Source organism: Petaurus breviceps, unplaced genomic scaffold, assembly GCF_028583685.1.
Source record: "Petaurus breviceps papuanus isolate PSGF00001 unplaced genomic scaffold, PetGlider_PUasm1.0 38, whole genome shotgun sequence".
NCBI classification, from domain to species: Eukaryota; Metazoa; Chordata; class Mammalia; order Diprotodontia; family Petauridae; genus Petaurus; species Petaurus breviceps.
Window position 1 is genome coordinate 19,706,944 of NW_027186304.1, and position 26,305 is coordinate 19,733,248.

Consider the following 26,305-nt stretch of genomic DNA (forward strand, 5'->3'; position numbering starts at 1 on the left):
TTAAAATGTTTATTCTCAACATGGTTTTATCTTAATCTACCCAAGAAAATGTTTTATTATATTTTTTAGCTTTTTGTCAACAACAAAATTAAATTTAAAAATGCCATTTTTAAAGATGAATTTACCATAATTTTCTCTTTGTGGAAAAATATATCCCCAACACATATACCATCTACTTCTGGGTCTCAGTTTCTTAACGTGGAAAAGGGGGACTGTTCTTGAGCATCAATAATGACATCTCTTTCAGCTCCAAATTCTACAATCCTATGACCTATGTGTTGTTTCCAAACACTGAAATTTTATTTCTAATATATGCAATTATACTTAATATAATTTATTTAAGGGCCTTCATAAGGCTCTTCAGGCTTGACTTCCTATGAAGCTTTGGGAGAGTAAGTATAGTCAACTCTTGATTATCCCTGGAACTGAATGGGATAGAAAACAGTAGTCTAAAAGAAATTTATAGTTGTTCCATAAATATACTCAATATCTCTGTAGTTATCACAACTGCCCTATTCATCCTAAAGGTCAGTTATACACAAGCCAGCCGGACTATCAGGATGTGGAGACTCAAATAATACAAAAGCAAGTAATTGATATTTGACTGTTAGTATCTTTCTTTTATTGAAACACATATAAAGTGCAGTGGGGCTCCCAGTTAGTCTTAATGGAAGCAAGTCAAAGCAATATTATACTCTAATCCTAAAATTTCATTATCTCCCCCAGAATGTGTGGAATTTTTAAAAACAAACTCTAGAAGACTTCAGAACACCTAGACAAAGTTGGTTGGTTGTCACCGCTTTAACCTCATTGCCATATATATAGATATATAGATATACCTTTACTCTGGACATCTATCTTGCAAAGGCTTGACCCTCGATACAAGTGTAAATAGGCAATAATAAGTACATGGAGAGGGGGAAAAAAAAAACCACTGCCACATCTAGGAAGACAGATGGGAACTTAAACCCAGTTGAATCAAATGACGGAGTTAATGAATCTTTTAGTTCTGTCTGCCACTTTAAAAATGAAATAGACAAGGAAAAGGGCCTGGAGGGGTCTTTCTCCTACTAAATTCACAATTGCCGGCAAATGGGTAAAAAAAGAGATAGCTTCACATAGGTAGAAAGAGCCACGGCTAAGAGGAGAGGCCGGTGACTTTGTAGCTTTTGTTTTGAGGTTTTCACAGAGCCACTCGGAATGATATCTTTGTGTACAGAGGATGTCTCAGTCTGAGCTTCCAGGCCTAAGGCATGAATCTGCAATACCTATCTTTAGTATGACAGCTATTAATTATGTCAACATGACAAACAGTAATTTAAAACAAGTATAGCAAATATATAATTTTTCATAAAGTGACAAATATTATTAGCCAAGTCATTAGCTACTTCCAGCAGCTCTACTCCCAGTCACTTTGAAAAATCTCAGTACTCAGGGAGGGAATTTAGAATGCAATTTTAAAAAATATGAGCATTTAAAACTTTGTTGCATGTGCTTAGGTAATATTCAACAAAATAATTTTTTTTTTTCAAAAAAGGAAAGAAAAACTATACTAGTCAAGAGATTGGGGCAGGTAGGTGGTGCAGTGGATAGAACAGCAGGCCTGGAGTCAGGAAGATCCGAGTTCGAATATGACTTCAGACAGTAGCTGTGTACCCTTGGGCAAGTCACTTGACCTCTATTTTCCTCAGTTTCTCATCTGTAAAATGGGGACACACTGCAGAAGGAAATGGTAAATTATCCCAGTTATCTTTGCCAAGAAAATAGACAGAGAGTCAGATACACCTGAACAGTAAGTCAAGAATTTCGATTTGATGATCTCTGGGGTCTCTTCTAACCCTAATGATGAATTTCTGATCAGTCCCAGGTCCAAGAGCCAAAAGAATGTTGCCATGTATTTACACATGGCAGTTCCTTTGCTCTTTCTCTAGTCTAGAAGTTTTACCCTCTCCACTTTACATCGTTTGGAGACGGAACCTAGACTACCTCAGGCTTCCAGAGGTGCCATTATTCTTCCACCAGGTGACGCATGGAGTCTAGTCTTCTGTCACATTTTGCAAAGTTTCAATCTCCGCTCTGAAAAGCCTTACCCAAGGACAAGAAATAAATATTTTCTCCATAGCTGTGACACTGGAAAAGGACCATCATTCCAAGTAGCTCTATGGAAACCTCAACAAAAACTTCACCACTTGCCTACAGTTCTCAGGTCACTGGAAGGAGAAAGACCCCACCAGGGCCTTTTCCTTGTCTCTGACAGTATTGTAAGATTCATCAACTAGCTTGGTAACTGGGGGCATTAGGGTAAGAGGCTGAAAATGTATAGATGTGTATTTCAAGTCCAGGAACTAAAATAAAAGATGCTGTATCCCTTTATGGATACATTTTCGGCACCCTTATGCTTGGGAAACACTGTTCCCCCAACTGCTAAAACAAACGTGGAATTTATATTCTTTGTACTATCACTGTGTGTCTGTCTTATTCCTCATCCTCCCACTCCGCTCTCCTCCCCGAAGCTTGTAAACACCTTAAGAGCGACCTTCATTGTATCACCTGAGGTGCCTAGCATAGTGCCTTGCACGTAGTAAACACTCAAGTATTGCTTATTGAATCAAATCGAAAAGTTTTGGAGTAGATCATTGTTGAACTGTTTACCTAAGAGTTCTACAAAAAAAGGAACCCTTTGGAGCTTCAGGCTGTTCCAGGCTAAAGTCTCAGGCATTTTTCTCGATGCTTGTGGGCTTTAAAAATATATATTGTGTAGCTAGCAATTAAAGATTATTTTATCCAATGATGGATCAGGAGCTCCTGGCATGTCATTAGAAATACTTTCCCAGCCTGCTGCAGTAAGTTTGGACTGGTATAAATGAAAGCTACCAATTAAACTTGAAATTAGATTTCAGGCCCATCTATCAGTTTAAGGAAGAAAGCATCTCTGATAGTTGGCCAATTGACTCTCTCACCAGTTCACAGCTCATGGCAATGGTAGTTTTGCTGCTGGCTTCAAGAACTCCCAGATTTCCTATTTTTACATTCTGGGTGTATATTTGAAGAAATCTTTTAGCTTTTTATCGAAGGACATTTCCTCCTTTATCCATGGAAGAAAGACATTGTAGAGAACATCATATTCCAACTTCTTTCTCAAGCATCAGTTGGGAGGACAGTAAAACACTATTTTTATGTTACAATATTACCTAACAACAAATAGTAAGACAGCTGATGAGCAAACCTAAAGCTCTCATCCTTGAGGAAATATAAAAGGGAAAGCCACAAGAAAGGATGACCAGCAAAAATGTTCTAGAGGTGTTTTCAGAACTAAGAGGCCACAGCAGGACAAAATCCAATCCCATGTAATGTGTCAATGGTAATAATTTCCATTTTAAGAACAAACAGAGACATCAAGCTCAAGGAGGCAGTCTATAACATTCTCAAAAAAGAACAAAAATGTAGTTGAGAAAAGAAAAAAAGGAATATGAAAGTGGAGGGTGGAAATCCTATCAGCATCTTGAGATAATTCCTCGAATGGCAGATGGAATAAGTTTCCTACATTCTTCTGACTATAGCCAATGATAAAGACAGACTATGCCAGCAACAAGAACTAGACACCACACCCTAAAACAGGCAACAGTGCCTTTCCTCTACGTACTGACAAATTATTGAAGATTCATTTGAAACCATAAGATATTTGTAGTCCTCACCCCACTGAAACAATTCTTTTTTTTTTTGCTTTTTGGAGGGCAATTGGGGTTAAGTGACTTGCCCAAGGTCACACAGCTACTTTTTGTGTTAAGTGTCTGAGGCCAGATATGAACCCAGGTCCTTCTGACTCCAGGACTGGTGCTCTATTCACTGTGCCACCTAGCTACCCCCCACTGAAACAATTCTATTCTGTCATAAGAGCAAAAAAAAAAACTTTTCTCAGCAAAATTCTCTTCTGGTTTTTTGGTATCTGCAATAGTTCCAAATAAATGTCTTGGCTCTGTCACTAATTAGCTGTATGACTTTCAGCAATTCATTTAACCTCTATGGGGCTTCACTTTGTAAAGGGGGGAATTGGACCATATAACCTTTCCCTTTTTAGCTCTAAAATTCTTTAATTCTATGACATGTCAATAATAGATCACTGTCACTTAATTGGTAATACATACAGTTTGGGGCTCATGTATCCTATAGTTCTGTGACAACTACAGGAAAGAATGTCTTGGTGAATTTATTACATAGTTAATAGCAAAGGCTGATTGTGATATTTACACCATAGAAAACTTATGACCTAATTTCTAAAAAAGACTTTTATGTGAGGAATGTCAAGTCAGAAGAAAGTAGATATACTTAAATACATTTATGCTTAATATATATTTATAATTTATAAATACTTTATCTAATCCTCAGAAGGTTTGGACCAACTAGGGGGAAAGGTCACATTCTGCTTTAGTGAGAAGTATTTTTAAAAATCTTAAACCTTAAAAAAAGAAATGTAGAGGTGGTTAGGTGGTGCAGTGAATAGAACACCGGCCCTGGAGTCAGGAGGACCTGAGTTTAAATCCGGCCTCAGACACTTAACACAAAACTAGCCATGTGACCTCAGGCAAGTCACTTAACCCCCAATTACCCTACTTTCCCCCCTCCAAAAAGCAAAAAAAAAAAAGTAAATTTTATTAAATTTTGAAATGCATTTAATAACTAGATTTAGAGCAACCCACTGCTGTCAAAACAGGTTCAAATAAAAACTAATTTCTCATGAACAGATACCATAGTTTGTAATTGCCATTTCAACTGTATATGTGGATGCTTCTAAGGTAATTGAGAGTCTTTGAATATAAATATATTCTCTTAAGTAGTTAAAATATTTTCCCTGCAATAATTTACTTAGCAAGTTCTTTCTTCATTGATGGCACAAACTTCAGCCCAAGCCTGTGGAAATGATCACAAATTCCAAATTAATGAAATTCTTTTACTGATTTTCCCTTTTTATACAATTTACCATCTTTGTTGTTCATTCAATTGTGTTTGACCCTTTTTGACCCTATTTGGGGTTTTCTTGGTGAAGATACTGGAGTGGTTTGCCATTTCCTTTTCCAGATCACTTTACTGATGAGGAAATTGAGGCAAACTGGGTTAAGTGACTTGCCCAGAGTAACACAGCTAGAAAAGTGTCTGAGGTTAGATTGGAACTCAGCCCTTCCCAACTCCAGGCCTGTTGCTCTATCCACCGTGCCACCTAGCTACAGTTCACCCCCTACCTGCACAAATTACACTTCAAGGTATTTTACATACACAAAATCAGGGTTCTAGGTTCAAATACTATCTGCAAAAAGGGTTCCTAGAAATTATATTTTCTGATTTCTACTGTGCTCATCTTTCAGATGACAGAAAATTTGGGGGCTTAAATTAACTAATATAGATAAGTCTAAGAAATTAAGGAAATTTTAGCTTAACAAAAACTATCCCTTTACATGAAGAAAATGTTAAAACAAAAAAAGCTGATCTATCTTTCTTTGTAAGACAGACTTCTGCTTTGACCACAAACTTTGTTCTGCATTTAAACAAGGCTTAAACCTGGAAAAAAACAGGCTGCTTTATTTGTCACTTGGGAGAGGTATGAACATGAACAGCTATAGAGTCATACTATTCAGTATTCTACAAAGTTTAGAAGGAGAGGAGCTAGGTTAAATTAAACGCAAACAAAACCCCCTTTTGGAAACTGGATGATATGTTTTAGCAGCTGCTGCTGAGAAAACAGACTGCTGGTTTCACTCCCTACTTGATTTTATTAAATAGAAAGGCATTCTCTGCCTTGGCAACAGTAAGCAATAGTCATTTCTTAGGGGATCTCAGAATTTTTCATTGTTTATTTCCACATCACAATGTGTATTTGTAAATCCCATGTCTTATTTTTAACACTGATGAACTACTACTGCTTTATGAGAGGCTAAATACCTCCCTTGCAATCAGATGCCAAGTCTTCTTTGGAGGTGGAATCCACATTTTTCAAATATGGCTCCAGTCACATGGCTGCCACTCTAATTCAGGCCCTCATCACCTCTTGTGTGTTTGATAGTTATCTTCCCAATTGATCTCCCTGCTTCACATCTCCTCTCCAAATTATGCTACACACAGCTGCCAGATCAATATTCCTATAGCACAGGTCTGATCACCTGTTTGTGTGCTCTGGCGTTCTTCCCTGCTAATGAGCTCCCTATTGCCAATGGGATTATCTACAGACTCCTCTATTTGACATTTTAAAGCCCTTTACAATCTGTCTCAAATCCATTTTTCTAACCTTATTATACATTACTTTCCTTCACATCTATGGCGATCCAGCCGAGCTGTATGTTGTTTCTTACCCACGAACCCACTGGCCTCTGGGTCTTTGCAAAGGCTCTTTCCTAGATGCCTGGAATGTATTCTTTACTCATGATAGCTCCTTAGAACTCTGGCTTTCCTCAAAGCTCAGTTCAAATACCACCTCCTACAGGCCAAAAGCTTTTCCCAATTCCTCCTTCCTGTCTTCTCCCAGCCGCCCCCAGTGTTTTTAATCAGCTGTGGTTTTATCAGAATAGGAAGCTCCCGATGATGAAGTAACCGCGGCCAATGCAGACTAGCACCTGCTTGGCAACTCAAGTTGCTCGAGGCCCTAAGGTGAAGTATCTTGCACAGTATGTATTAGAAGTGGGGCTTTAACCCAAGTGTTCTTGACTCCAAGGCCACTTCCATATTCGCTTTGCCGCCACACGGAACCCCAAATGACCTTGCATTTATCTTGTCTCTATTTTGGTAGATGTGTGTGTACATGTTGCCTCCTGGCATAGAATGTAAGCTCCTTAATGGCAGGGGCTTGTCTTTCTATTTCCTTTGTATGAGCAGCTGGGTGGCTCAGTGGACAAAGCAACCAGGCCTGGAGTCAGGAATACTCATGCTCCTGAGTTCAAACCTGGCCTCGGACACTGTGTGACCCTGGGCAAGTCACTTTACCCTGTTTGCCTCAGTTTCTTCATCTGTAAAATAAGCTGGAGAAGGAAATGACAAACCACTCTAGGACCTTTGCCAAGAGAACCCAAAAGGCATCACAAAGAGTTGAACATGATTCAACAACAACAATAACAACAAAACTTTGTATTCCCAACAGGCACAATGCCTGGAACACAGCATGTACTTAATAAAAGTTTCTTGATTGGTTATGAAGGGGAAAACAGATACAATAAATGCTTATTATTAACAAAATGCAGTTACATAATAAGGTGTTCAGACCAAAAGTTACCAAATATACAGGACATCCTCAGTGTACAGAGTTCATAGGTTTTAGAGCTAGGAATGCCTTCAAAGTCTCTTAGTTCAACTCTCTTGTTTTACAACTGAAGAAATTTAAGCCCAGGGACAGCTAGGTGGCGCAGTGAATAGAATACTGGCCCTGGAGTCAGGAGAACCTGAGTTCAAATTTGGCCTCAGACACTTAATTGGCTGTGTGACCTTGGGCAAGTCACTTAATACCAGTTGCCTTGCCTTCCCCAATCAAAGGAGGAGGAGGAGGACGAGGAGGACGAGGAGGAAGAGGAAGAAGAAGAAGAAGAAAAGAAAGAAAGAAGGAAGAAAAGAAAGAAAGAAAGAAAGAAAGAAAGAAAGAAAGAAAGAAAGAAAGAAAGAAAGAAAGAAAGAAAGAAAGAAAGAAAGAAAGAAAGAAAGAAAGAAAGAAAGAAAGAAAGAAAGAAAGACATGGAAGGTAGAGATCTACATTGGTCCAGTCATCCTGAAAAGGAATTTGGAATTATACAAAAAATTACAATTGATTAAAATATCCGTTCCCTTTGACCCAGAAATCTTACTGCTTTGGTCTAAGGCAGCTAAAGAAAAAGCAACATTTTTTGATGTCTAAGAACTTAAAAACAAGTAGATACCCATCAATACGAAATGGCTAATCAGATTGGGATACATGAATGTAAAGAAATGTCACTGTATAGCAGGAAAATGTGCAATAAATAATTCACAGAAGCTTGAAAAGACATGAAATGATTCAAAGTAAACAGAGCCATGGAAAGATTGCATACAAAGATTGCAACAATGTAAATGGAAAGAACAGCAACAAAAAATGAAGCAGAAAGCTTTGTAATTATAATGACCAAAGTTGGCCCTGGAGAAGAAATTTTTAACATATTCCTCCTACCTTCCCTTGCAGAGGAGGAGAGCTGTGTGTGGAACATGGCATCCACTTCAGAATGTTGAAAATACTGATTAATTTTGCTGAACCACCTTCCCCCTCTTAATTCTTTGTTACAAGGGATGAATTGATGGGGGGTGGGGAGTAGGGAGGAAGACATTAAGAAACAAAAGTGATGTAAAAACAAAAGATAAAACATTTTTAAAGGAAGGAATAGTAAATCAGCACAAGCAGAACAGTGTGAATACTGACTATAAGCGTAGGAAGGAGAAAAAGAACAAGACTGGGACGTGGGGTAGGCTTAAAACCACAGAACAAAAGCCTTTTGTTTGTCATTTAATACATTTAGTCCTACCTTATTAAAGGCTAAAAGTTTAGAGTTACATTTTACCGCATGTTTTTTAATGTTCGTTTGATTGTTATTCAAGATTAAATTTGTGATCATTTATTTTTAAGAAGGAATATAAATAACACTGAACCTGGGTTTTCCTGGGAAGTACAGATGACTTTTATTTTATTTCTGTGCTCCCTAAGACCTACTATTATGTCCTCCATAGTCTTTATGTATTCAGTCAATTCACCAACAAGCATTTGTTAATTGCCAGCATGTACCAGACACGGTTCTAGGCAATGGGATTAAGGACAAAAGCAAAAACAGTTCTTGCTCTCAGAGAGCTCACAGTGTATCCAGGGGAGAAAGCAAATACACATGCACACATATGTATACACATACACACATATGTGCATATATGTCTTTTTACACACAGAGAGAGAAGATACATACAGATACATACATATACACCCGATGTTTAAACAGTGATTTGGGTGGGTAAGGCACTGGCAGGTAGGAGGATCAGGAAAGGCTGCATGCAGAAGGTGGCCCTCAAGCTAATCCTGGAAGGAAACAAGAGATTCTGAGGGACTCAAGGTGAGAAGAGAGTGCAATGTATATGGGGGACAGTCAGTGCAAAGGTACATAGCTGGGAGGTGGAGTGCCATTCATGAGTAACAAAAAGAATGGCACTTCAGGGGCGGCTAGGTGGCGTAGTGAATAGAGCACTGGCCCTGGAGTCAGGAGGACCCGAGTTCAAATCCAGCCTCAGACACCCAACACAAAAAACTAGCCGTGTGACCTTGGGCAAGTCACTTAACCCCAACTGCCCTACCTTACCCCCTTCAAAAAGGAAAAAAAAAATGCACTTTGACTGGAGAAATGCAACTCGGAACAGCTAGGTGGTACAATGGACAGAGTACCAAGCCTGGAGTTGGGAAGACCTGAATTCAAATTTGACTTCAGACACTAGCTGTGTGACCCTAGGGAAGTCACTTAACTCTGTCTGCCTCAGTTTCCTCATCTTTAAAATAAGCTGGAGAAGGAAATGGCAAACCACTCCAGTATCTTGGCTAAGAAAACCCCAAACAGGGCCACACAGTGTCAGACATGACTCAACAACAACAAAAATGCAATAAAGCTGAAAAGGTATAGTGGGACCAAATTGTGAACTATTTTAAAAGCCTAGCAGAATAGTTTGGTTGTGGAGGTAAAGGGAGTCATTGTAATATACAGTATTGGAGAGTAACATGGTCAGATTTTCATCTTAGGAAAATCAGGTTGGCAGTTGTGTAAAAGATGAATTAAGGAGGAGAGAAACTTAAGGCAGGAAAGACCAACTAAGAGGCTACTTTAGTCACATAGGTCAGTGGCATCAAACTCAAATAGAGAGACCACTGCACATAAGGATAACTGTGGGCTGCATATTGACTGAAAAGCACAAATTAGCATTATCTATGTTCTGTTTGATTTTTTTTCCCATTTTGTTAGCTATTTCCCAGTTACATTTCAATCTGTTTCTGGCTGCATTCTGAGTGTTGTGAGGCCCATGTATCCAGTGGGCTATGTGTTTCATACCTCTGGTGTAGATAATTAGGAACTGAACAAAGGCAGTGGCTCCATGAGTGGAGAGAAGCATGACTTCTAATCCAGAAAAAGAGAAAATGGAGCTAGGGAAACAACTCTTCCTTATCAAAGGGACTGAGACTCACTTTCTAATTTTTCTCTCCTTTCATTTTTATCCTATCAGCATCCCATTCTGTCTTCGTCATGACTCATATTACCAGATTGAAACATGGTTTGATGACTAGCCCAGTAAGTCATGCCTTCACTAATTGATCTGGGACATTTTTGAAAGATGCACAATCAGATCAGTTCACGATTGAGTAGGAGTTCAGACTGGCCATGGCCTTGGATGCTGCAATGAATAAATTAAAAGGTATTTGTGAAATGCTTACAATGTGCCAAGCACTATGTTAAGCACTGGGCATAGAAAACAGAGAAGCAAGAATAACCTTGCAATGATCAGAAAATGTTCACTTGTATAAAAGCCCATTTTTAAAAACAATTATCTTGCCAATAATGTAATATGGCTACAGTGCGTGGAATGCCACAATCTTAGAAGGATTAAAAAAAAATCAGATGACCCAAGAGGCAATGGAAAAACATAAGGTAGATGTTAATAGACGGCCACATAGTATCAGGGGACAACTTATATGCAAAATGTGATGTAAAGGACTGTGACCAGAAAAGGCAGTAGGACAGTAACATATTGAGATCAAGGGATAACAATCTAAGTGTAATGTTGCTGCCCCCCGAATATGAAAAGGAATAGAAAGAGTGGTCCTGTGTGTTGAATGAATCCTCCATGGAAGGGCTCCAGAAAGTCATGAATGAGGATTACCCAGAATGATATAATGTGGAGGAACTTCTTTCTGTATTTGGTGAAGAAGGTAATTATATCAACTACCAATCAATAATAAACATTTAATAGAGCCTATTAAGTATCAAACACTGTGCCAGGCAATAGGGGTAAGAAGACAAAGAAGAAACAGACCCTGTACTCAAAGACCTTGCATTCTATCAGGGAAAACAACATGCACATGTTTAAGCATACACAGATAAAAGAAAAATTTTAAGGGAGGGCAGACACATACAACAACATCATCAACAACCTCATCATCCTCATCTTCATCCCCTTTCCCATCCCAGGCTTTCAATAGCAAAATAAAGTAAAGCCTCTTTATGAATATTAACAGAAAGCCTTAAGTAAAGTGACAGCAAAATACAGGTGTTGGTCATGTGTCACAATTTTTCATTCATAAAATATGGCTGGGGCAGCTAGGTGGTGCAGGTACAGTGAACAGAGCACCAGCCCTGAAGTCAGGAGGACCTGAGTTCAAATCCAGCTTCAGACACTTGACACTTAACTAGCTCTGTGACCTTGGGCAAGTCACTTAACCCCAATTGCCTTGCCTTCCCCCCTAAAAATTTTTTTCACATAAAATATGGTTACAAATGTATATGGGTTCAATTAAATTGAATCAGTTATCAGTATTTTCAAAATGTTGAAGCAGTCAGTTAATAGAGATTTCCAGTGGATAAAATGCTAGCTAAATCAGCTTCTTTATATCTTGAACTTACCATGAAAGAAATCTCAACATACAATTAGTGAGTGCCCTTAAACACACTCTTATGTTGGGTCAATATTGAAGGTAATTTATTTTTTAAAAAAATATGGAGATGCTATCATCAAGAGGCCCTCAAGGGAACTGACCCAACCATTCTGCAGAATAATTTGGAACTATGCCCAACAGGCTGTGAAACTGTGCATACCCTTTGATCCACCAATGCCACTACTTGATCTGAATACCAAAGAGATCATAAAAAAAGGGAAAAGGATTCACTTGTACAAAAATATTTATAGCAGCTCTTTTGTGGTGGCAAAGAACTGGAATTTGAGGGGATGCCCATCAATTGGGGAATGGCTAAATAAGTTACGGTATATGAATGTAATGGAATGCTATTGTGCTATAAGAAATGAAAAGCAGGCAGATTTCAGAAAAACCTGGAAAGACTTACATGAACTGATGCTAAATGAAGTGAGCAGAACCAAGAGAACACTGTACACAATAACAGCAACATTGTGTGATGATCAGCTTTGATAGATTCAGCTCTTCTCAGCAATACAATGATCTAAGACAATTTCAAAGGACTCATGATGGAAAATTCTATCCACATCCAGAGGAAGAGCTATGGAGTCTGGATGCAGATTGAAGCATACATTTTCTCTTCCTCTTTTTTTTTTGTTTTCTCTTTCTCATGGTTTTTCCTTTTTGTTCTGATTCTTCTTTCACAACATGACCTAATGTGAAAATATGTTTAATATACATATATAAAGGAAATATGTTTAGTATACATGTATAGCTTATATCAGATCACTTGCCATCTTGGGGAGTGGAGAAAAAATTTAGAACTCAAAATCTTATAAAAGTGAATGTTGAAAGCTATCTTTACAGGTAATCAGAAAAAAAATACTATTTAAAGTGGGAAAATAAAATAAAATCATGCAACCTTTTTACTAACCACCCATAAAAGCACTGGTTCAATGCGGTTATTTTTTAAGTCTGAGAACACAGCTAAAATTCAACATTTTAATTGCATGTATGTGCGTATATGTATGTATATTGTATATATGTGTGTTTGTATATGTATATATGTATACACATACATATATACGTACATAAATGTGTATGTATACATCAGAGTTGCTTGACTCAGGGTCTCATCCCATCAAGCACCTTCAGGTATTATGACCTAATAATCTCTGCTACTTGGGTTTTGTTTTATGCATAACTCTTAAAAATCACAATCATCAATCTTCTGATATTGCTCCCCATTTCTAGCATTTCATTACTGAGTTATCACATATGTCTCTTCCTCTCTGAATCATTGATCTCAATTTGTAAATCAACAATTAGACATCTAAAAACTCTCTGGAGGAGCAGCTAGGTGGCACTGTGAATAAGGCACTGGCCTTGGAGTCAGGAGGACTTGAGTTCAAATCTGCCCTCAGACACTTAACACAAAACTAGCCATGTGACCTTGGGCAAGTCACTTAACCCTAATTGCCCTATCTTCCCCCTCCAAAAAAAAAGCAAAAGAAATTCAAAACTGTTTGCTATAAAGAAAATTATATGGAAGATTTCATCACCTATGATTCATATCTAAGCCACAGCACAGTAGAATTTTAACTATCTTAAGTTCAACTCTAGGTTATACCCCATCAGCTGCTCTTTGGTTTTCAGTAACTTCAATTTTAGGGCATACAGTTATCCCTTGTGGATACTGCATTAAAAAAAATACCATTTTACCACCAGCAGAAAAAAAAATTAAATTAGGAATTCAAGAACGATTTACTAGAATGAAGGGGTATTTTTACATTAGGTTATGAATGCCATCCCTTCTTCTAGTCCATATCTGACCCTCTTTCTCAATATCTGGCATAAAACTCAGATCATCTATTCTATATTTCTCCTCCTTAGGAGCTCCTTAGCATTTATGTATTTAGTTTAAACTCTAATTTGTGACCATTCATATGAGTTCTTCAAAAAGATAATTGATTGTTCTATGTCTTTTCTGTAGCCTCACTTAATCAAAGTTTTTAGACAACAAAATTAATGTCCAACTTCTTGTATACTTGTTGTGATGTCTAGAAACAGTGTTGTGTATAGAAGTTCCCAAAGAGCAGCCACAAATGGGTCAATGTAGACCAAGAGGAGCAGCTCTCTGCTGAAGTGGGAGGCACCGAGATCCACCTGCGGATGGACTTTTCTTTTTATTGTGGGAGTTGACATTTTTATCACCAACTTAGATATGGGTATAGATGGAAAGTTTATCAAATTTTAAGGTAAGGGGACAGCTAGGTGGCACAGTGAATAGAGCACTGGCCCTAGAGTCAGGAGGACCTGAGTTCAAATCCAGCCACAGACACTTAATGTTTACTAGCCATGTGACCTTGGGCAAGTCACTTAACCCCAACTGCCCTGCGTTCCCCCCTCAAAAAAAAGCAAATTTTAAGGTAATAAAAAACTAAGAAGGATAAGTAACCCCCTGGATGACAGAGCCAACATCCCTAGAGATCTTGGCAGTCTAAAACTTTGGACTGAGTCTCTAAATCTAAAAAGATAAAAATTGAGTAAGGACAAAGGTATAGACTTGTAGTTAGGCTAAAAAACATCTAAATTCATAAATATAAGATGGGGAAGGCATGACTAAGAAAAAAAATTTATCAAAAAAAAAAAAGATCTGGCAGATTGCAAAGTCAAAAATCTGTAAACAGTGTGATGTGGTAGCCAGGAAAGTGAATGTAATCATATGCCACAATAAGAAAGGCACAAGTTCCAAACCTAGGAACATAATGGGCTTGGCCAGAACACACCTGGACTACTATGTTCCATTTAGGGCTCCACATTTTAGGAAGGATGTTGATAAACTGGACATCACGTGGAAGAAGTAAATATGCGTGTGTGTGCGCACACACACACACACACACACACACACACACACACATGACACTCCATATGAGGGTTTGACTGATAGATAGATTTGGGGCTGTTAGCCCAGAGACAGGAAGACTTAAATGAAAGCATGATAGTTGCCTTTAAGCGTTTCGAGGACTGTCACGTAGAAAAAGAATTTGATTTGTTCTACTTGGTTCCACAGGGCAAAACCAGGTGCAAAGGGTGGAGTAATAATAAAAATACAGTATTAGTATTTTACATATGTAATGCTTTCAGGCTTATAAAACACACACGTGAATATACATATATATCTAAAAGATCTCACGTAATCCTTGCAGCAGTCTGTGAGGTAAATGTTATTATTATTCCCATCTTACAGATAAGGCAACTGAACCTCAGAGAGGTGGACGAACTTTCCCAGGGCCAAAGAACTAGTAAGTGTCTATGGCAGGATTCAAATGCATGTCCACCAGGTCCATCAAAATCACTTCTATGATTTTGAAACATGTTCCTTATGTTCTATATTATTGAGGGGGCAGTAGGGGGGATCCCATGCACCTCAGACAGAAATATATGTGTCTGTATTCTATGTTTTGAAAGAAACCTGACACCGAAAATAGTGACATGTGCCTGTAATCTCAGCCACCAGGGAGGCTGAGGCTGGCATATCTCTTGAGCTTGGGAGTTCTGAACTATAGTAGGATATACCTACAGGATATCTGCACTAAATTTGTTATTGATATGGTGAACCTAGGGTGCCTAGAGAGAGACCACGGCAGCTAGGTGGCACAGTGTATAGAGCACTGGGCCTAGAATTACAAAGACCCGAGTTCAAATCTGGCCTCAGATACTTACTAGTTGTGTGACCCTGTGCAAGTCACTTAACTGAGTTTACCTCAGTTTCCTCTTCTGTAAAGTGATCTGGAGAAGAAAATGGCAAACCACTCCAGCATCTTTTCCAAGAAAACCCCAAATCCTGAAGGGTCAGACAACACAAACAACTGAACAACAAAAAAAGAAAGGCAAAGTGGCCCAGACTGGAAAAACAGCAAGTCAAAGCCCCTGTGCCATTCTATAGTGGGATCAGGCCCATGAGAAGCCCCTGGACTTCCAGCCTGGGAGAGATGGGGAAACTTAGTCTTTTTTTAAAAAATGAGAGAGAGACAGAGATAGAGAAATAGAGAGACAGAAACAGAAAGAAAGAGACAAAGAGATAACACACAGAGGGAAAACATCATACACCTAAAGCAAAGAATATGTTAGTAAAATAGTCTATTTCTCCTTAAAAGAGCTCAAAAAACTTGGTCATATTAGTTACAATAAACATAAATTAGGGAAATATGTTCCCATTCCTATTTCCAAATACTAGTTTAAAATAAGGATTTGTTATTCAATTATGAATTATGTAATTATAGCCAAGAGCAGACCTACCTCTTAAATTCCCTTTAGATCCTGCTTCTAGGGAGAGCAATGAAATCAACTAAGGGGGGTTGCTGTATGTGCATCATGGATGAAGATCTGCAGAAGAACAGTTAAGTACTAAGAGGCGGATGGGTGCCATATAAGGGGTGCAAGAACCTCACAATAATACAACCCATCTGCAGCAATGTTCAGCTGTGCTTTACCAATGCTCCCTTAGTCCAAGGGTTCTTAACCTGGAGGCCATGAACTTGAAAAAAATTGGTTTTTGAGAAATGTATTTCAGAATAATTGGCTTCCTTTGTAATCCTAAATATTTTATTTAGTGCATTAAAAACATTCTTCTGAGAAGGGCTCCATAGGTTTCATCAGCTGCCAAAACAGTCAAACACAACAAAGTTAAAAACCCCTGTTCTCATTCATGAAAATAACTTTTTTTGTCAGTCACGAGAAGCATTTCTGTCTATGACTGCAGTGAATTTAAAAGATCTAAAAGGATCCTTTAATGAACTATTGTGTTACAACGTGAAGAAATTAGACTTTCTCACTTTCTAACTTTGGGAATCACAGAGACTATGTCTTTTTTGGCCACAGTTTTTGTAATCTTAATTTCAATTTCATAGCTTCTCACTAATATTTATTTCTACCCTCAGAGAAAAAATACAAGGTCAAAAATTTACATTTACTCACTTGGTAAAAAAAGTTAATTTTTTTCAGAAAACAAAATGACCCTCCCTGCAACCCCCACCAAAAGCCATCATATGGTTAATTCACAGCCTCCTTTCTAATTAATTTCCTAATTCAACTCACAATCATTTTCTAGGTGTATTAATAGTGGATGGTCTGATGAACCAAGTAGAGCCCAAACTGCCTATGAGTCCAAGATAGCACTAGGGAGGGGAAAACCCACCCTCACCCTATCTAGGCTTCGGCGTGTTCCACTGCCTTGGCATCTTGAGGCTGCTGCTGCTTATATTGCATGCTCTGTCAGGGTGGTGCTGCCAGTTCCTCAAGTTCTGTATTAAGTCTGCTGATCACCCATTCCAAGGCGTCTCGACCCTGTCAAATAAAAGAATGGCATTGAACAACTTGCCCATGGATGAAATCCCAAAAGTTAAACAAATGGCATAACTAATCAATGTTTCCTCTTTGGAGTCCATTAGGCCTCTATTCTAATACTCCTGCCAAAAAGCTTTTCAATAAATGAAGTCATTCTCTAGAATCAATTCATAAATCTCTTCTTCATATTGCTAAGCAAACCTATAAAGCAATAAGGTGATGGCAGCATAAAAAATAATAATTCCAAAACTTCACTGTTAATGTTTTTTAGATTGATCAGGGGGATGGAGTCAGAAAGTGAGGACTTGGAATCAGGAAGACTCATGTTTGAATCCTATCTCAGATACTATGTGACTCTGGGCAAGTCACTTAACCTCTCTCAGTCTCAGCTTCCTATCTGTAAAATGGGGAGAATTACAGTATCTATCTCACAGGGTTGGTGGAAGGATCAAATGGGATAACATGGGGAAAGGGCTTTGCAAAGTGCTACATAAATGCTAGCTACAATCAGGAAGACCTGAGTTCAAATCAGGCCATAGACACGTACTAGCTTTGTGACACTAGGGAAGCCACTTAACCTCTGCTTCCCTCAGTTTCCCCATCTGTAAAATGGGGATGATAACAGCACCTACCTTACAGGGTTGTTATGGGTATCAAATGAGACAATAAATATAAAGCCCCTAACATAATGCCTGACACTTAGTAAGTGCTTTGTAAGTGGTAGCTATTATTATTGTATTATTGTTATTATTATCAATCTGAATATATTCCCAAATCCAGAATCTATACTGCAATCTTCACTCTTCCTTCATAATTTCACCAATTTGCTATACAAAAGCTGCATTTCCATTTATAATGGCTATATAATGAACATAATAACTGATACTTACATAGGACTTTAAAGTTTTCAAAGTGCTAATAGCATTTCACCCCCCAAAAGTGAAATAACAAGCCCAAGGTCACACAACCAGTAAGTGGCAAAACCAGTTCTTTAACCAGGTCTTATGATCAAAGTCAAAGGTTCTTTGCAATGCCATGACACCTCCCTCTATAATTAAATCTTAGTAACTAGCTTGACCTCTAGTTCTAAATTTCTTCATGTGGAGTTTTTAGACCACTAATAATAGCATTTTGAACAGGGCTACATTAAAAATATTTAATAACTTAAAAGAGTTACTGTCATAGGGAAGAGATACTGGAAACAATGTTTACATAGACACATCCAAATCTTTAAAAAAAACAAACCAGTTTATAAGTTTGTAGCATATGAGTTTAGACCCTGCTATAGATCCACTGCCCTGCCAAAAATACATCTGTATGAATAAATTAAGTGCAGGACTACCTGAATGAATATTTGTCAAGTTGCTTCAGTATGAAAAGAAAAGCAATATATTGATTCCTTCAGTTGGCAATTTTTTTAAGTGAACATCTTTTAGAAATAGCCAGGATGTCCTAACCACTTAGGTTGGAAGCACATTTAGAGTATAAAATCAATACCTGAAAAGATATTTACAATAGAAAAGGTTTCTGCCCGTGTGTTTTTGGGCCACCTTAACTTTCAAGACCCTCAACAACATTGCTAATCACTAAGGACATTTTTTTTATTTTCAAAAAGGGCAACCCTCTTTGAAGTTAATGTGAAACAGGAGAGGTTCTACTGTAAGTTCTAAGAATCAAACTCACATAACGTAAGCTCCTCAAGGGCAGGGACGGTAGGTATTGGCCTTGCTTCCCCAGTGCTCTTGGTGTTGCTAGCATACAGCAGGCACTTAATAAAAGAATTGTTTGATTGACTGCTAACTTTTCAGTTACCAGCATTTGCTGCCATAATACTTCCTGGGAATAGTAAGTTGCTGCTCAAAGGCAGAAACTGGCTTACTAGCTTCAAATGGGGATGTGGGAGGGGAGGAATTTTAGGGTTATTCTGGAACATTATAATTGTTATATAAGCAGTTAGGTGGATCAATGGAGAGAGTGCTAGGCCCAGCTGGAGTCAGGAAGACCTAAGTCCAGCCACAGACACTTGCTAGCTCTGTGACCCCAGGCAAGTCTCTTGATCTGTCTGCCTCAGTTACCTCAACTGTAAAATGGTACTGTAATAGCACCTACCTTTCACGGTTATTGCGATAATCAAATGACATAATACTTGTAAAGTGCTTGGCATAATGTCTGGCACAGACAGTACGTAATATATGCTTATTCACTATTCACAGGATGGTTGTGAGAATCAAATGAGATATTTATAAAGCATTTAGTATGGTGTAAGCACTTAATAAATACGTGTTCTTTCCCCATCCCTCCTCCTTGCTAGCCAGTCTTCAGGAATGGCAACATTAACAAACTCCAGCCAAAGGGGAAACAGGTCAGTTTCTGCTTTGTGAGTCTGAATGACTCACAAACCCCTAAAGGTAATCATTATTTTTCTTCATTGTAGCTAACTACCCCCTTCACATTTGCATCAGTAATCTTGTCCTTTAAAAATACACTGACTTTCCAGTTGGTTTTGGATAATATCTGGTTGTTATTTTCTCTAAAACTGAGTAGGACTGAACAGAAAAAGAAACAAAGAACAATGTGTATAAAAGGATCACAAGTAGAAAGGAGCCAGTGTAAAAATCCAGTCACAGCCTGGAACTCAGTGAAGATGAAGAAGCCCCAGATTGCGTAGGGTGGGGCAAGGGTGGGGATGGGGAATAAATCACAAGGGGAATTTGATTGTACTTTAGAAAAGGGCTCAGTACTTCAGTAAGACACCAAAAGAGGTCATGGAATGAACAAGGGAGAAATCCTGGGATAGAGATAAATAGTGTAAAGAATTAAAGGCAGGAAGTACTAAAGAATGACTGAAATAATTAACCTGGGTGACTACAAGACTGGTAATGCTCTCAACAAAAATAGGGAAGAGGGGTAACTTTATGATGAAAAAAAGTTGTTTTAGACATGCTGAGAATTTTAGATGCTTACAGACTATCCAGTTAGAAATGTCCAGAAGGCTTTGTGGGGCACTCAGGTTCCGGCGAGAAACTAGGACCCTGCGTCTATCCATCTGGGATTCATTTGTACAGAGAATATAATTAAACTCATGGGAGCTAATGAAGTCACCAAAAGAGAGAATATAGATATAGCAGAAGAGAAGCAGCTCCAGGACACCGTTTTGGGGTATTCCTATAGTTAAGGGGCAGGACATAAAGGATGATCCTTTCATTCTGCAATTTAATTAAACTGGGGTCTGCTTAAATAAATTATCCAAGGTCAGATTGCAAGTTATTGGTAAGGCAGAGATTAGAATACAGTTCAGCTGATTTTTATTTCAATGCTTTTTTCATTATATCACAATAAAATCCATTTTCAACCATATGGCTTACTAGTTAGTACAGGGAGGACAGATGGTAGGTACTGTATGAGACAAAGCTCTAAGTGCTGATTTTGATCTTGTGGCCTAATGTTCCTTTTGAATGCTCTTTTTCTATAGTATTTTGCCCAATTTTCCCCAGTAATTAGGTTACTAGATCTGTTCTTTCAATTTCCCATTATTTATATATAAAAACAACTTGCCAATAGGTCTGAAACCTTCCAGGACATCAGGCTTCAGTACAACCCCAAAAATGTGTGTACTATATGCACCGAAATTGAACAGAACCTATAAGCTAGAAGCCAATGAGCTTGACTTTGATTCCTGTCCAAATTCTCTTGTCTATTAAAAGAATAGTTAGTGAAAGCAACATTTAGAAAAGGAGGTGATCAAAAAACGCTAGTATGGTTTCAGCAAAATGGTAATCCCAGACTAAACTCATTTCCTTTAAAAAACATTTTTTTAAAATAAAATTACTACCTTGGGAGACCAGAGGACTGCTTTTTGCAAAACATTTGACAAAAATGCTTCCACTATTCTTGTAGATGAGACAGTAAGATGTGAGGTAGGTAGATTTGGAATTGGTTGAAAGGCCAGAACCATGATTTAATATATGCTTAGAAGGAAGTCTCCACTAGAGTGTCCCATAGATCAGGCCTTAGCTTTTTTTTTTCCCCAGTAATTTAGGAACAGTTATAAATGGTATTCTGATCAAAATTTGCAGATCACAAAATACGAGGAAGGTCTGCTAATACAATGAATATTAGAGACAGGACCCCCAAAAGACTGCATGGCACCATTGATTTAGAGTTGTAAGGAAGCCATCTAGTCTAACCTACTCATTTGAAAGATGTAGAAACTGAGGCCCAAGGAGTGTAAGTGACTTGTAATTGACAGACATGGAATTTGAACCCAGGTCCTCTGACTTCAGAAACAGTGTTCTTTACTCTGTACCATGATGCTTCCTTCAGGCTAAGACTTTGGACCAAATCTTTAAAAACAAAATTTAAAAGAAATGATTGCAAACTTTTATATTTGGGTTCAAAATATCCACTTCACAAGTACAAGATGAGGGAGACATAGCTAAACAGTCATTTATCTGAAAAAGATCCAGAATTCTGGCAAATTGCAAACTCAATATGATACAACAGTGTGCTATCGCAGCTCAAAAAGCTTACATGATGCTAGGCTTCATTAAGGAAAGTATTGTTTTTTTGTTTTTTGCCTTTTTTGGAGGGAAATTGGGGTTAAGTAACTTGCCCAAGATTATATGGCTAGTATTTTTGTGTGGGTGTTAAGTGTCTCAGGCCGGCGAACTCAGGTCCTTTGGCGCTTTACTCACTGTGCCACCTAGCCGCCCCTTGAAAGTATTGTTTTTTATACTAGGGAAGTGATTCTCTCCCTCCTCTCCAGTCAGAACCCATCCATAATGAGTTATATACTGCAACATATTATACTGTATCCAGTTTGGGGAGTCACATTTCAGGAAGAACATTCATAAGCTGGACGGCATCCAGTGGAAGATGATTACTATGGCCAAAGGCCTTGGAAAAATGTGAGATGGGGATTAGTTGAAGGAATTGAGGCTATCAGACTGGAGAAAGGAGCACTTGGCAGCGGGCAAGCGATAGTGACCTTCAAATACTTGAACTGATGTTATATAGAAGAGGGAACAGTGTTCTGCTTGGCCCCAGAGGATAGAATTAGGAGAAACGGGTAGAAATAATAGAGAAGCAGATTTGGACTTTTTTGTAAAATAAGAAAAAAAAAAAAGTCCAACAATTAAAGCTATCCCAAAGTGGAACGGACTGCTTGAGGAAATAGTTGGGCTCCCCATCCAGCACTCAAGTCTGTCAAGCAAAACCTGGAATACTGCTAGTTGGGTATGTTAGAGATAGGGTTCTGATTTAAGTTCAGGAGAGATAGACTATCTTCTGAGATCCTTTATGACTTTGTAATCCTGGGATTATACTCACTTTCGGGAGATTCTTCTTAAAGTAAAATTTGGCTACTTAACTCTATTTAAAGAGCAAATTTAATGACTGAGTTTATGTACTATCATTTTTTTTTAAAGCAGTTGGGGTTAAGTAACTTGCCCAAGGTTACACGGCCAGTTTTTTTGTGTGTGGGTGTTAAGTATCTGAGGCCAGAACCAATCCAGGTCCTCCCACTATGGGGCCAGGCTCTTACTCACTGTGCCACTTAGCCACCCCTAAGTACTATCATTAACATAGGAAATCTGCTCACACTGAGCAAACACATTCATAAGCAAGCATTCTAACATAATGGGTTTAACACATTATTTTTCTGCAGATATCAAAAAGAAAAGCTCACAAATCAAAGTTGGCTTCAAGGTGAAGGTGTTTGGCAAACATAAGCAAGAACTTAATAAAATAAGTCTTGGAAACTGCATGGCTTCTGTTTGTTAACTGATGGGAAGACATGCTGAACAAACAAGTCCTAGAAAGCTTGGCAAGCTCACAGAATGTGGCTCTGAAGGTTATTACAGGTGGGAAGCTGCAGGGCAGGAATGTGAGCATATCAATTCATCTAGAGAAGCAGGAAATGAGTCTGTTCCCAAGTCTCCTATGCTAAAGTTAGCGCAAGCTGCTTACTAAAACAGTCTAGAAATCAAATCCATTAACAAACCAACTGCTATTTCAGTGACCATTCGCTGTTGTTCAGTTGTTTTCAGTGGTGTCTAACTTTCCTTGACCCCAGTGGGGGTTTTCTTTCTTTTTTTTTGGAGGGGGGAAGGCAGGGCAATTGGGGTTAAGTGACTTGCTCAAGGTCATAGGGCTAGTAAGTGTGAAGTGTCTAAGGCTGGATTTGAACTCAGGTCATAAATTTATATACATAATATATACATAATATATGATATATAATAAAATATATTAAATACTAAAATATTTAATAATAAATCTTTAAATAAAAATTAAATTTTATTATTCATGAATTAAAATAATAAATATTATTAAATATGAATATGATATATTTTAAAATTAATTGAAATTAAAATTTGCTTTTGCTAGAAGCTGCAGAAAATGAACTACCATGGTTTTCATCTAGAAATAAAATCTCGTCATGAATTAACTCACATTTGCATAACATTTTCATCTTTTCAAATGTTTTACCTAAATTATCTCCCTTTTGTCAATCAATCAATCAATAAACATTTATTAAGTGCCTACCAAGGAGCCAAGCACTATGCTAATGGGCACTGGATCTTCACAACAATCCTGTGCAAGAGACACTATGGGTATTATTAGCCTCAGTTACAGTTGAGGAAACAGGCTCAGAAACGGTAAATAACTTGCTCACGGTCCCACAGGCAGGATTATTGAATTCAAGCTTGATGTCTCCTGCTCCTGATGTCTTCTTCCATTGTACCCTTGCTATCTTTAAAGTAGAAAATACAGCGTGTAAACCTGATTTCTTACTTCTCACTGTTTGTCACATTCAAATTCGCCCTCAATGAAGGAACCAACCTCAACATTAAAGAACCAGATTACTGTTTCAGCTTTCAAGAAATAAAAATAGCACCATGTTACTCCAGGATACTTGCTTTGATCCATAGGTCAAGACCCAAATTAAATTCACAATGGGCTATAGCAGGGTTTAAAGGGATCCAAAAGACAGCTCACCCAATCTAGACAAGGCACTTCTTGGGCCACATTCTAGTGGATGGAATTGCTTGGATACAATGGCAACCAGGAACCTCAGATTTTTTTGTTTTTGTTTTTGCTTTTTGGAGGGGGGAGGGCAGGGCAATTGGAGTTAAGTGACTTGCCCAAAGTCACACAGCTAGTAAGTGTGTCAAGTATCGGAGGCCAAATTTGACTCAGGTCCTCCTGACTCCAGGCCCAGTGCTCTATTCACTGTGCCACCTAGCTGCCCCTGGAACCTCAGATTTTCAACCCTTATCTCATGGTATGGGGTAAGGGAATGGTATTACATAGTACATGCTAAGGAATTTTTAAACTCCTCCCTCCCACCTCCCCTTTCCCCAAACAACATACCATGCACACATTCAATAAAATGGTAAGATGCTATACCAGGGTCAATGAATGCTGTAGTTACCACTATTTATCCCAAATGGTGGATGTGGATGCAGTTAGCTTACAGCACTTTCAGAATTTTGAATTATCCACTCAATAGCAGCCCACCCCTGGAGCAACACAGAAAAGATTTACAAAATGGAGTGAGAAACTCTTCATCTATCACTCTAGAGCACTGGCAATAAAACTGCAAAAAAAAAAAAAAAAAACTGAATGAGAAAAAAAGCCTACAATAGTTGAATGAACAGTAAAGGAAGGCCCTACCTTCCCCAACAGGCTTTTAACATTTGTAGGTTACTCTTTGGGTTCAGAAATAAAATGCTGTTCATTCAGTATTCACAAATTCTTCCCTATGAGAGCAGACCATCTAGGTTCAAGATCTCATTATACCAGGGGTCTTAATTAGCAAGCTGAACTTTCACTCACTTCCTTGAGATTGGGGGAGATAAAAGAGCCACCTCATTTATGACATGCATAGCCAATCCAGTGAAAGTCACCGGCATAGGAACCATTGGCAAAACTCTGATCTGGGAACAATCTTAGGAGCCAAGACTATAAGACCCAGGGTACCCAGGTGGGAAGGGATGGGTAGAGGAATGTCGCTCTGGAAGAGGTTCTCTACCTCCAAAGCATGTGCCTACACCTCTCTATCACCCTGATCAGAATCCTACTAATAATCATATCGTAACACAAGTTTTCCACCCCTGTTAAATGTCAGCAATCTTCTAGACTAGGATTTTTAATCATTTTCTGTGTTATGGACCCCTCTAGCAGTATATGAAGTCTATGGAACCCTTCTCAGAAGATTTAAAATACATAAACAAAATGCATAGTATCACAAGGAAAAGCAATTGTATTAAAATAGAATTATCAAAAAAAAATTTTTTTTTTTGGAGGGGGGAAGGCAGGGCAATTGGGGTTAAGTGACTTTCCCAAGGTTACATGGCTAGTAAGTATTAAGTGTCTGAGGCCGGATTTGAACTCAGATCCTCCTGACTCCAGGGCCAGTGCTCTATTCATTGCACCACCTAGCCTCCCCTAAAATAATTTTTAAAAAATAAGTTTTCTGACCCCAGGTTAAGAATCTCTCACTGTCCTACCTTAAAGGAAAATAAAACACAACCATTACTACTATTATGTCAAATGGCTAAAATAAACAATACAACAACCATTGAGTTTAACTGTCAAATGAAAGAAATAGCTTCTGCACCGAGGCTTCAATACAGAAAACCCTAAAATAAAACTGGAATTAAAGACAACTTAGCATCTCTCAGTTTTCTGAAGTTCAAAGGACAGTGTTTAATCCAAATGCCTGACTGCAATTTCCCAAAGTCTCTCGACAGAGCTCGCCTAAAACTGCCTGAATTTCTCAAATTCTAATCTCTCTGAAAATAGAGTAAACTCATCAATCTGTGTGGAGGGTGGAAAGAACCCTGCACTTCGAGTCAGGAGACCTAAAGTCAAAGTCTAGCTTTCCCATTTACTGCCTGTGTAACCCCAGATAGTCCCACTGCATCTGGGGCCATCTCCAGTCATCCTGATCTATATCTGATCCCACATGACTCCAGAGGAGAAAGTGAGGCTGGTGACTATGCACAGCCCTCCCTCACTTAAATGCAATTCACCTGCATGTCGTGGCATCACCTCCCTGATGTCGTGGTCCTTTACAAGAATAAAAGACAAACAAAAGCCTCTGTGAGTAGTAGGAGCTGCCCCATTTCAACTGGCCAGTTGGGCTACACAGTTCTCTCTCTCTCTCTGTCTGTCTGTCTCTGTCTCTGTCTGTCTGTCTCTGTCTCTGTCTCTCTCTCTCTGTCTCTCTCCCCCTTCCTTCCTTCTTCCTTCCTCTCTTTTTCTCTTTCTTTCATTCTTCCCTTCCTTCCTTCCTTCTTTCTTTCCTTCCTTTTCTGTGGG

The 26,305-nt window shown here is 38.5% G+C and overlaps 1 protein-coding gene across 4 annotated transcripts in view; it reads right to left on the reverse strand.

The window, feature by feature from the left end:
* Window positions 1–16,222: 16,222 nt before the first annotated feature.
* The window catches only part of PRELID3A (PRELI domain containing 3A), a 34,210-nt gene continuing 24,127 nt past the window's right edge, over window positions 16,223–26,305 (reverse strand). For 2 of the 4 annotated variants that reach the window (XM_069099613.1, XM_069099611.1), the window contains exon 6: window positions 16,223–16,981. In XM_069099613.1, coding sequence (XP_068955714.1) covers window positions 16,910–16,981 — 72 coding nt within the window. In that variant the 3' untranslated portion in view covers window positions 16,223–16,909. Of the gene's footprint in view, window positions 16,982–24,388; window positions 24,502–26,305 lie in introns of all 4 variants that reach the window. The other 2 variants (XR_011170582.1, XM_069099612.1) reach the window with 2 other exon arrangements.